General features: G+C 47.1%; 2 protein-coding genes across 8 annotated transcripts in view; both read right to left on the bottom strand.

Annotated features, from left to right (window-relative positions):
* Nucleotides 1–12,750, bottom strand: part of CRPPA (CDP-L-ribitol pyrophosphorylase A) — a 173,695-nt gene that overhangs the window by 133,018 nt on the left and 27,927 nt on the right. For 5 of the 7 annotated variants that reach the window (XM_075922285.2, XM_089776677.1, XM_089776676.1 and 2 more), the window contains exon 3: nucleotides 1,631–1,780. The exons of the other annotated variants lie outside the window; for them this stretch is intronic. In XM_075922285.2, the coding sequence (XP_075778400.2) occupies nucleotides 1,631–1,780 (150 nt within the window). The remainder of the gene's footprint in view (nucleotides 1–1,630; nucleotides 1,781–12,750) is intronic. 7 annotated transcript variants of the gene reach the window in all.
* On the bottom strand, nucleotides 4,687–11,346 carry LOC149525423 (uncharacterized). The gene is given in 2 exon segments (XM_089776675.1): nucleotides 4,687–7,394; nucleotides 7,397–11,346. Coding segments are annotated over 2 exon segments (2,103 nt in total). The 5' UTR covers nucleotides 7,862–11,346; the 3' UTR covers nucleotides 4,687–5,756.

Here is a 12,750-nt window from a genome sequence, read left to right as displayed (position 1 = left end):
GATTACTGGAATCTTAAATCAAAGTCAGTCTTGTAGCATTAATTTTAACAGGTTTAATGATACATTCACGCACAAAGGAAGAAAGAAGCATTGGTAAAATACATGAATGGCTAAATTCTCTCTGGTGTAATTCCATTGACTATATGGAATTCACCTAATACCCAGGAATCACATTACTGTAGTATTTGGCAGTTTGATAACAGAACAAATTGAGCAGATTACAGCCGGTCCTTGAGTTATGAACGAGTTACGGACCAAACACTTGGTCGTAACTCGATGTATTCGTAACTCGGATCCATTGAGTTACATAGCGACCACGCAGTTCGTAAGCGCAGATCACGTTCGTAACTCGGGAACCGCATTTATGACCGCTTTAGTCATAAGTGCGGATTGTTGTAAGCGGAGGTGGTCGTAAGTCGGAGACCAGCTGTATAAGAATTATCAGTAGGGATGTAAAATCCCAATTAATCAGTTAACTGGTTCAGCATTAGGTTGACCTAATGTTTAACTGGTTAACCGACTAAAGTAGGATCTGGGCTGGGGACTGCTCTAGCCTAGCCGGAGCAGCTCCCAGCATGCAGGGCCCCCGCCTCCAGTTCTGTGCTGGGGCTGGCTCTACTGGCTCCAAGCTCCTGCATGCAAGGCACCCGGATTTACTGCAAACAGTGGCTGCTCCAGATGCTGGAGCAGCCCCTGCCTGCGGGGTGCCCAGGCCTGCTGTACACAGAGGCTGCTCCAGACGAGAGCAGCCCCTGTCTGTGGTGTGCCCCTGCGTCTGTTTCTTCAAGAACTCCCCCTAAATGGTAAGAGCTAAGATCACCAAATTTGGTATGCAGCTTTCTCTTATCATAACTAAAAGCAAGGTAAGGGTTTGATTGTGGGGAGGTGGATTGAAGCTTCCCTGCCTCTCCTGATTCATACAGGGATGCATAAACCATATAGAAAAGTGACAGAATCACCAAGCAGATGAAAGGGACTGTCTCGGGATGCTCCGCCCCCGTCATGCACTTACCATCCCTAAATCTCCTATTCTCCAGGCACACTTTACTGAGGGCAGGGGGGGCTAGAGCTTCCCCTTATATTCATACAGTAACATAGCTGGGAGTTCCCCTTCGTCAGGGAGCAATGGGAAAATGCACAGTTTACTCCATTCCTCAATCTGGCTGAGGAGCTTGGGGGCAGATGAATTTAGATGTGACCCAGGTGGGTGTACATGCACCCCTCCCCCAGCTGTGCCCACAGGACCAGCAGTGACCATGGAGAGGCACTTCTCATCTGGCCCCAAATTGCTGTGGTGAGAAAGGGCTGGGATAGTCCTCTGTCCCAAGGGAAGCCTATATAGTTAATCCCTCATCGCCAGACCCACCCCAAAGCAATGATTTAAATGAAGAAAAACAAAAATTAATTGAGTTTAGGACATGAGAAATGCCGGGTGAATCTTATAGTATTATTATAAAGGCAATGTTGTATGATACTACACTGAAATGATTTACATACAAACTCTCTTAGTCTGAGATACACATATAGAAATTTAACTTATAATTTTCAGAAAAAAACAAACAAGTAGAAATATTTTTCTTGAACATACATGGGGGAATGAACTTCTGATTTAAAAAGCCCAAATTCTTACCTGATTATATGCTTGATAGATAATATCAAATACGAAAGCCTGAGGCATTTCACTTGCTCTGTACCTAGCACGTTCTAGTGAATGATCTAAGGAACCATCCACAGAAGAAGCAACAACAGTAGAGACCAGAGGACGGATTGCTCCAGCTGCCTAGGAAACAAAACAAAAAACATCTTAAATATATTCTTAGATGTTTACCTTAACTAATTTCTGCACAGAGAACAAGCCAAAACAAATTTAACATATTAACTCTCTAGGGCAGTGCTGCCAGGTGGTAAACTCTTCTTGAGGCATTCTAAGTATCCACCATTCACTTCAGAGCAGAGCAGGTGCAGTATTGCTATGCAGGGAGGGAGTAATCTATTACTAAAATAACAGTGATATTTTACTTCTTCTCCATGACCTTCCATTACCAAAATCTGCTCTTGATTGTGCAAGAATGTGTCTCTCAATTAATATTGCTGCTTTACCCCTCCTCTGCTAAACCACTTAATAATAAAGCAGGGCGGAGACAGCAAGTATAGTTAGACAAAATTTACTCAAATAAACTGAGCTTTTATGAGTTATGAAAAAAATTACTTAGTTTATACATTTGCATGCACAGAGGGAAGACACATAATTGAGATGAATCCCTGTACTCAAGAAGCCGTGGACCTATGCTTAAGATTACAATGGACAGTTCAAGGGGAATGGCAGGACCTGAGAATTCAAATGCCAGGAAAAGGATCTGAACAAAGTTCTTGCATGAAGAGCTTCTCTTCTTTATGAGAGCAGGTAAGAGAGGGCTCACAAGTTGTATTGGGGTAAAAGAAACATTTTTTCACATGCCAGAGCAGATTATTGCATCAAAAAGTCAATAAGATGGCAATTTTCATTCTTCACGAATTAATCAGTAGGCTACAAATCAACTAAGAAATAAAGCATTAGCAGATGTACTGCCGGGAACAAACCTATTGAGGTAGGTAAATGGACTAGGTGATCTAAGACACTGGATCTTTTCCATCTCTAATTTCTGATTCTAATGTGCTGGACTATTATTCTTATATCCCAGTTGCTGGGCCTTTGGATAATGTTATTTATTTTAGTATGTTTTAATTGCCCACATACAAAAACAATATAAAATTCAAAGGTCTAGGGAAAGAGTCATATGCAAGCTGTTAAGTCTATTTAAATGTCTAATAAAAGGTTGGGTTTGTTTTTTTTAAATGGTAATACCAGGAAAATCACATTTTGTCAAATAAGCTTTCCTAGGCTCATTCAATATTTTGTTATAATCTCTTTGTCGATCATGCAAGGTTACATCCTAACCATAGGAACATAGGGCTGGAAGGGACCTCATGGGCCAATTAATTCAGTTCCCTGTTAGTGCAGGCAACCCCATCACAAATATGTCTCTTTTGGGGATGGTGAAGAAGGCTGCAGTGAGGCAATTCAGCAAGTGTCATGACCCTAGCCCATTGGATTTCATATCTGAGTATGTTCTAGACATTTCAATGGTGGTGTTGGTTTGGAGCTAGAAGACAATAATGGAGTCTTATGTGTCTTTCAGTTGATACAATAATATTAATTAAAATGTATTGTGAGCATAGTTTTAATCACTAAAAAAGTTTGGTGGATTTACTCACAACTCTTTTCTTTTTTTAGATATCCTGGGGTAGTTTGGGCAATTGCTCATCTGCTTTAAGAGCTCTTTCGTGTGCTTCACATATCCTGCTCAACACAGATGAGAAACTAATAGATGGCCCTGTAATCCCAGCTTCGCATCTCAATCTCGTCTACTCAGATGGTGCATGGAAGCAATCCACCCCAACATTTAACTGAGACTGGAGCCTATTTATGGTTTAATCTATGCAAAATTGATGTAGAGCTGATAGACAGAAGAAAGTATCAAGAAGTGATGGCAGAAACCATTTCAGTACCTCTGATTTTCTACTTGGGTTACCAATTTGTGGGTATGTGACCTGGCTACTTAAGTAGTAGGCTTGTCCAAGAGTACTTTAAATAAGTAAATAAATCATGTGAAAATAGTATGACTTTACTTTCAATGGGGAACCTCAATACAGTTTTCCAAATCTTTTTAGTAGTCTAAAAGTTGTAGCCATAAATAGGCAACCGCTAGTTTTAAAATGGACAGTGATCTTGTGCCAGCATGTTTTGTGTCCAGGGTTATTAACTCAAACTCATTATCCCCTTGCATACTAAATAGCCTCAGCTTGTTAACCTTTAGAATACTATGCATGCTCTTCTACTTTCTTGTGCTTTTCATGAAGGTAGGGTTTGAGTTTTGTGGTTGTTATACATATTATTAGTTATTATTAGTCAAGTACAGAGGCAGCAAAGGAGGGGGGAGCAGGAGCTGGTGCTTTATCGACTAATTGAGTAGTTGATGGAAATTCCATGGCTACTTTATTAGCTAATTAACCGTTACTTAACATCCACAGTTGCAACACCACTCAGGTTTTATTTTGTCTTTTTGCCAGTGGTCAGAGGTCCTCCTGGGGGAGGGGAGCCCTGTGTAAGTACACTGTGCACACTGTGTGCACAAGCCTGACAGTTGCAACAGCTTGGCATCAGAAGAAAAGCAGTATTTTACAACCTGATTCTGCAAGTGGACCATAGATGCTCATACAGAGTCCCACTGAAGTCCACCTATCAAAATCAGCTTATTAAATTGGGGCCTTAGAGCATGTCTACACTAGGAAATTATTTCGAAATAATTTACTTCAAAAGAAGAAGTTACTCACCCTGTGAAGTAACGATTGTTCTTCGAGATGTGCCCCGTGGGTGCTCCACTCCAGGTGTCAGGTCCCGTCCCGGCGCCGCGAATCGGAGAGCTATCAGAGCCGTGGTCCGCCGGACCGCGCATGCGTGGCTGCCCGAGGCGGTGTTCGCACCTTTGATGTGTTGGGCGCGGTCCGGCTTGCTCAATTCCTCTCAGCCGCTCCCTGAAATGAGAAAATGAAAAATACCGGAGCGGGGAAGAAGAGCGGGTCGTGGAGCACCCACGGGGCACATCTCGAAGAACAATCGTTACTTCACAGGGTGAGTAACTTCTTCTTCTTCTTCGAGTGGCCCCGTGGGTGCTCCACTCCAGGTGACTTCGGAGCAGTACTCGAACACTTGAGCGCTCCGGAATTAAGGTTTATGGACATGCGAAAGTACTGCCGTAGCCACAGAGGAATCGGCAGCAAATTGGTTTATTACAGCGTAATGCCTCAAAGGTAGAATGAGATGACCATGTTGCTGCTCGACAAATGTCTCGGAAAGGAACACCTCTAAGAAAAGCTGTAGTCGTGGCTACTGCTCTCGTAGAATGGGCCTTAGGAGCACATGCAAGACGTTTGTTATGTATGGAGTAGCAGGTTGTAATACACGACACTATTAACCTCGCAATCCGTTGGGAAGTGATGGGTTGTCCCTTGGTTCGATCCGCTAATGACACTATTAGACGGTCCGATTTCCTAAAGTGTCGCGTTCTTTCGATATAAAAGGCTAATGCCCTCCTCACATCGAGTGTGTGCAACAGTGCATCTTCCCTTGAAGTATGAGGTTTGGGATAGAAACAGGAGAGAACAACTGGCTCGTTGATGTGAAAATCCGAACAAACTTTCGGAACAAAAGCTGGATGAGATCTCAATGTTACCGACTCTTTATTAAACACCGTGTAAGGAGGTGATTACATGAATGCCGCTATTTCACTCACTCTGCGAGCTGATGTAATGGCAAGCAGAAAAAGCAACTTAGTGGTTAGAAGTTGCAATGGTATCGTAGCCAAGGGTTCAAAGGGGGGGGCGTGTCAAGGAATCCAGAACAAAGTCTAAATTCCAGGAAGGTGGTGGTGGTCGCCGTGGTGGGTTGAGATTTGTAAGTCCTTTTAGGAACCTCCTTGTGATGGGATGAGCAAATACAGAAAACCCATCCTGACCTTGATGAAAAGCACTAATTGCTGCTAGATGCACTCGCAGCGAGGCTATTGCAAGGCCCGTGTCGTGGAGGTGTAAAATGTAATCAAGTATCTGGGATATCCCTGCGACGTAAGCATCCCTACCATCACTGCTACACCACGTTTCAAATCTGGCCCACTTGGCGAGGTAGGTCTTTCGTGTGGAGTCTTTTCTGCTGTGTACTAATACTTGCTTGACTCTCTGTGAACATGAGCGTTCGACTGGATTGAACCAGCGAGCATCCACGCCGTGAGGTGTAATGTTTCGGGTTTTGGATGGGAAAGGGAGCTGTTGTCCCGAGTCAAGAGATCTGGAAGCAGAGGAAGGGTGTATGGTGTCTTGATGGACATCTGGTGGAGTACTGAATACCAAGGTTGCCGTGGCCAAGCTGGGGCTATGAGAATTACTCGAGCCCTTTCTACAGTGATCTTTTCCAGGATCCTGGGAACTAGGACGATCAGGGGAAAGGCGTATAGCAGTGACGTTCCCCAATTGTGGAGAAAAGTGTCTCTCAAGGAGCGATGTCCGATCCCTGCTCTGGAGCAATAATAGGGGCACTTGGCATTGGCAGCAGTAGCGAACAGATCTATTGAGGGAAACCCCCATTGGGCGAAAATACCGTGTAGAATGTCCGTGCGAAGTTCCCACTCGTGGTCGTGGGGAAACAGCCTGCTGAGTGAGTCCGCGATAGTATTCTGGACACCCGGCAAATAGGAGGCTGTCAGGATGGTATTAATGCGGGTACACCAGTTCCACAAGTGCATCGCTTCTATACAGAGAGATCGGGATCGAGCCCCTCCCTGTCTGTTTACATAATACATGGTGGCAATATTGTCCGTAAGGATTCTGACAGTCGTGTTCCTTATATGGGACTGAAAATGCTGACATGCATGACGTATTGCTCGTAACTCGAGAATGTTGATATGTAAGAGCATCTCCTGCGGAGACCAGCGACCTTGAACCGTCATGTCGTCCATATGCGCTCCCCAGCCAGTAAGGGACGCATCTGTTGTTATTTGCTTCAACGGTTGTGGACGGTGAAAAGGAATGCCTGCCATAACATTGGTCGGCTTGGTCCACCACTGTAGGGATTGTTGTACATGTGATGGTATCGCCACCACCTTGTGGATGCTGTCCTTCATCGGAGTGTATACTGTACTCAGCCAGTGTTGAAGGCAGCGAAAATGTAACCTTGCATTTTGAACAATAGTTGTTGAGGCGGCCATGTGTCCCAGTAGTTGTAACGGCACTCTGACGGGAATCGTTGGAGCATACGTCAGCGTGTGAAAAGATCTTGAATGGCGGCAAAACGTTCGGCAGGTAAATAAGCGCGCGCTGTTCTCGAATCGAGCCTCGCCCCTATGAAGGCCAGATCTTGTGTAGGTTCTGGCGAGGATTTCTGCATGTTTATGAGTAGACCCAGAGAGTGAAAAACCTGAGAGGCTGTTGTCACCATGTGTTTGGCCTCTGAATATGTTTGACCTCTTAGAAGGCAATCGTCCAAGTATGGGAAAATTGTCACTCCCAGCCTGCGCAAGTGGGCAGCCACTACCGCTAAGGTTTTGGTGAAAACTCTGCGTGCACATGCCAAGCCGAAAGGTAGTACTTTGTACTGGAAATGTTCTTGACTTAGCTGGAAGCGGAGAAAACGCCTGTGTGCCACATGGATCGCTATGTGGAAGTAGGCGTCTTGCAGGTCGAGGACTGCAAACCAGTCTCCCTTGTTCAACGACGGAATGATGGCATTTAGGGTCACCATCTTGAAGCGATGTTTCCTGAGGTAGCGGTTTAGCTTGCGTAGGTCCAAAATGGGTCTCCACCCTCCTGTCTTCTTTGGGGTAAGGAAGTACCGGGAATAAAATCCTTTTCCCTGAAACTGACTTGGTACTCTCTCTATAGCACCGATATTCAGTAGGCGCTGAACTTCCTGTTTCAGCAAATGTTTGTGAGAGGGGTCCCTGAAAAGGGACGGGGTAGGAGGGGTGGTAGGGGGAATGGATAGAAAGGGGATGGAGAGACCAAATTGTACCACCTCCACAACCCACTTGTCCGTGGTGATACTGGACCAGTGAAGGAGATACTGTTTTAATCGATGGTGAAACATGTGTAAAGAGTCCTGTGGTACATTGAACGTGGGTGTCGTGCTTGCATCCTCGACGGGAAAGTCAAATTTGCTGTTTAGGTGCAGGTTGATTAGATGAACGGTTCGTTTGAGATCTCTTACATTGAGGACGCTGCCGGAAGCGCTGATTGTCTTGGGGACGTGATTGATTCTTATTGAATGCATAATCGTACCTCCGTTGGTAAGGATAGTAACGTTTACGTTTATAGGGAGGTGTGTACATTCCCAAGGTACGTAAAGTGGTACGGGAGTCTTTGCCAGAATGAAGAACTTTGTCGGTGTTACTAGCGAAGAGCTTCTGTTTATCAAAAGGTAGATCTTCTACTTTATTCTGAAGCTCCCATGGAGTTCTGGCAGATGATAACCAGGAAGACCGCCTCATTGCGACCCCCGTAGCTGTGGCCCGTGCAGCTGTGTCGGCCACATCCATGGCAATCTGCAAAGTAGTATTGCAGGCTATATATCCTTCTTGGACTATGGCTTTCAGTAAGGGTTTCTTGGCATCAGGTAGATATTGTAGTAGCTCTGTAAGCTTTGAATAGTTATCAAAATTGTGGTTAGAAAGGTGGGCCGTATAATTTGCGATTCGTAACAATAACGTAGCCGAAGAGTAAACCTTTCTTCCAAACACATCCAATTTTTTATTATCCTTGTCTTGGATTGTATTCTTATATTGAGGAGCCTTAGCCCTCCGCTGTCCCGCATCAACTACAAGAGAGTTGGGTTGAGGGTGGTTGAAAAGGAAATCCAGTCCTTTAGCAGGTACAAAATACTTTCTATCAACCCTCTTACTAGTTGGGGCAGCCGATGTAGGGGTTTGCCATATTTCGTCTGCCACTTCCATGATGGCCTCATCGATAGGGAGTGCGATTCTTGCCCGTTGTTGCTGTCGCAAATTCTTTAAGAGACAATGTTTCTTCATGGGAACGTCGGTCAACTGTATTTCCTGTGTGTTTGCAACCCTTTTGAATAGGTCCTGAAACTGCTTCAGGTCATCCAAGGGAGAGGCGTCATCTGGAATCATTGCTTCATCCGGTGACGACGAGGAACAGTCAGCTGGAGAAATGTGTGGCTGAGGATCTCCTGTCTCGGACAGTTGGCCCTCTTCTGGTTCTGAGTGGTCCTGATTGATGGGTAAGTTTTCTGATGGAGGTGGTGAAAACAATCTTTGTGGACGCTCTGATAAGTGCTGCGCACTGGGTGATAGACGAGTACATGAAGAACCCCTATAAGATAGAGTAGCGTGACCAAGGTGGGGGCGATCATATTCAGCCCTATGGTAGCGGCCATAATAACGGTCAGACCGTGCTGGTGAGGAGTATCTGGAGGTTCGCAAACTGCGGATGTAGTAGATCCGCTGTGGCGACCGCCTAGGTGATCTATGCCTTGATGACCCCCTTGGGGAGCGAGAACGTGATGGGGGGCATCTTGTTTCTACATAGACCGTGTCCCTATGGGAAGGTCCTCTAAGCACTTGATAAGATGGAGAGAGGCTATAGTCCCGGTGCCTTCGGTACCTGGGTGGAGAAGGAGACGGTCCTGGAGAGAAGGTAGGCGATGGGGAAAGCGCCCTGTAAGTTTCTTTCTCTGCGGCTTTGCAAGGCAGTGAAGCCTTGTCAATTTCTTCTGTTGGTGGAGAGCTCGGTGCCGCACGCGGCTGTAATGCCTCTGTATCGCCACATGGGGGCAGCGTTGTCGGTGCCGAGGAAGAGCCCGGTGTCGGCAGATCAGCCCGCGGTACCGCCTGAGAGACTTGGCGGCTCGGCACCGAGGGGTTTAAACTCGCCGCCGCCGGCGCCGTTTGGGCAGCAGTTGGCGGTGCCGGCTTCCGCGCGGTTTTTGGAGCCGGTGCCGGTCTCGTGTGTCCAGGAGCCAGTTTCTGCCCTGGGGCTGCTGACCTGGATGCCTTGTCAGGGCATCTCATTTTGGTGGTGTCTGGCAACGATCGAGCTGGGGACGCCTTAGTCTTTTTTGTAACGGCTGTCCCGGGAGACGTTGCCCGCCGTTTCTGGGCTGCTGTGCCTGAGGCAGGGGTGGCATCAGACTCTAGCGCCTTTCCATAAAGGATCAGCTTCAGGCGCAAGTCCCAATCCTTTCGAGCCCTCGCCGTCAGTTTGCTGCAGTGGATGCATTTTTGGGGGACATGCGTCTCACCCAAGCACCTGACGCAGGAATCATGCCCGTCAGATGCCGGCATGGGTTCTCGGAAGACTGAGCATTTTTTAAAACCGGGGGACGCCGGCATACTGAAGTAGTGGGAAGAGAGAAATTGACACGTACAATCTCTCCTACGCCCGTCCCCCTCAGGCTGCCGCAGAAACTGTCCAAAGTCTGTAGAAAAACTGGTTTTTTTTTTTGTTTTTTTTGTTTTTTTAAGAAATGGTCAATTTAATGCAAAAGTAAGGAAAGAAAAATTTTTGAACTATTCACCAAACGTGAAGACTCTGAGAGAAAACCGTTGGAATGAAACTGACAAGAAGGAGCTCTCGTCCGCGACCGAGGGCGGCTGAGAGGAACTGAGCAAGCCGGACCGCGCACAACACATCAAAGGCGCGAACACCGCCTCGGGCAGCCACGCATGTGCGGTCCGGCGGACCACGGCTCTGATAGCTCTCCGATTCACGGCGCCGGGACGGGACCCGACACCTGGAGTGGAGCACCCACGGGGCCACTCGAAGAAGAATAATAACTCCCGAAATAATTATTTTGAAATAGCATGTCCACACTACAGGGAAGTCTTGAAATTAGCCCAAGGCAGGCTCCCTTAATGTAGACACGCTAGCTCGATTTAGAGCCCCAGGAAGCACTGGGGAGTACAGGCAGTCCCCGGGTTATGTACAAGATAGGGACTGTAGGTTTGTTCTTAAGTTGAATTTGTATGTAAGTCGGAACTGGTACATATTGTAGGGGAAACTCTAGCCAAACATTTCTCCACAGCTCAGTTTTATTCTCCCACACCTCACTTCCCTCAGTCCTTTATTCTCAAGCTGAGGTGTCTGCTGAGAAAAGCAGCTCCACATCTCCCTGGTCTGCTGGGTGGGGCGCTAGCTTCGTGTCTCCCTGGTCTGCTGGGGGAAAAGCAGCTAGTGCGGGGTTGCCTCACCCCGTTTGTAAGTAGGGATTCGATGTAAGTCGGATACATGTAACCCAGGGACTGCCTGTAATTACTTTAGCTGCTTCCCAGAGTCATTCATTTCAAAATAGTAGCAGTGGAGCACCTCGTGATTTGGGAATATGCCCCTGTGACGGGTCTGCTTCTTTGAAATACAGTAATTCCTCATTTAACACGTGCCCACTTAACACGTTTTCGCAATAGCACAATTTTTTTTTTTTTTAAGGAACGATTTTTTAATTACACGACCATCCCCAGAACAACACGATTTCCCCAGCCGGCCTGTTGCCAGCGGCTGCGCGGGGCTTCCCCCGCCTCCCTGCAAAGCGGCAGAGGGTTCGCCGCTCGCCGCGCCATTCCCCGCTGACTCCCCCTCACTGGATGCCTTGCCCCCTCTCCTCCGCCCCCACTTGCAGGCCGGCAGTTGGGTTTCCCCAGCCGGCCCATCGCCAGCGGCTGCACAGGGCTTCCCCCACCTCCCTGCAAAGCGGCGGAGGGTTCGCTGCTCGCCACGCCGCTCCCCGGCAACCCCCCCTCACCGAACCAGTGCGGGTCCCAGTAGACCCGTCACAGGGGCGTACTCCCAAACCAATCCCCCTTCCCTCTTTGCCCCTTCCCTTCCCCAGAGCCAAATACTTCCCCTCCCTGCTGTAACCCAGTCCCCTTTCTCCCCCAACCTTATGTGCCGGTCCCAACAGATGCCACAGCTTGAAAAGCAAACCCCACCTTTTCCATTATTTTCAATGGGAAAATTGACCCCGCATAACACGTTTTCACTTAACACGATCATTTTCTGAAACATATGTATAGTGTTAAATGAGGAATTACTGTAACTTTCAAAATAAGCATTATTGCTCGTGGAAAGCAGGAGTTATTATTTCTAAATAATAGGCTGTGTAGTGTGGACACTCTGCTTGTTATTTCAAAGTAATTCCCTAGTGTAAACCAGGGCTTGAATAGGTGGCTCACAGAACATTTAAGGACAATTAGTTTGCAGCATCAGATCCTAAAGTGAGGACTCTTCTATCTTCTGACACCCCTCCTCTTTTTTTCCTGCTAGCAATTGTTTCCATTCTATTACCCAGCTTCATATCTCCTAATACTCAGTCTCCTTCCAGCTTGAATCTCTCTTGGCTAGGTCCACCAACCAAAGCATATCTACTATATACTTGAGTTTGTCTGTCTGTTCAAAACCCCCTCCTAAATGGTAAGAGCTAGGACCACCCACATTTGGTATATAGCTGCCTCTTACCATAGCTTAAAGCAAGGTAAGTGTTTGCTTGTGCCAGGAAAATCAGATGTGCCTGGAATGGGATTGCTTCTCATAACACCATACAGAAAAGAGACAGAATCAGATGAAAGGGGCTGGCAAGGGGCACAGCCTCCTTCCCCCCAGCTCCAAGCCTTCTATCCCCCAGGCACACTTTGCGGGAGGCTGAAGCTCCCTCACCTTTATTCATACAAGAACATCACTGGCAGTTCCCCTTCATCAGGGAGTGAGGAGAAAATGCACAATTTGCTGCATTCCTCACTCTGACTGGGAAGCGCAGGGGGGCAGACAAACCTGTACCTGCTGCAGGTAAGGGACATGCATCTCTGCCCTGGCTTGCCTGCTGGACCTTTTCACCTGGTCCAAAGTTGTTGTGGTGAGAGGCGCCTCAAGTAGTCCTCTGTTACCACGGTTTGAGCAATTACTGAATATGTTATGTTCTCAGGATATACAAGATGGAGTCTGTCTGGGTTCCATTTTGAGGTTTTACCTCAGAAGCTCATTTCCCACCAAAATCAGTTAGGTGCACACCACCATACAGCCTCTGCACCCCTCTCTACCAAAGGTGCACATGACACTACCATCTGCATTCAACCCTCTTTGCTGCGCACGCAGTCAATCTATGCACTCCACCCCATCACCTGCTGCACATGACCCCATATTCTGCACCCA

Source organism: Pelodiscus sinensis, chromosome 2 (genome assembly GCF_052426305.1).
Source record: "Pelodiscus sinensis isolate ZL-2025 chromosome 2, ASM5242630v1, whole genome shotgun sequence".
Lineage (NCBI taxonomy): Eukaryota > Metazoa > Chordata > Testudines > Trionychidae > Pelodiscus > Pelodiscus sinensis.
Note: the sequence above shows the minus strand (reverse complement) of the source record. Positions and strands in the feature narration are given on the sequence as shown.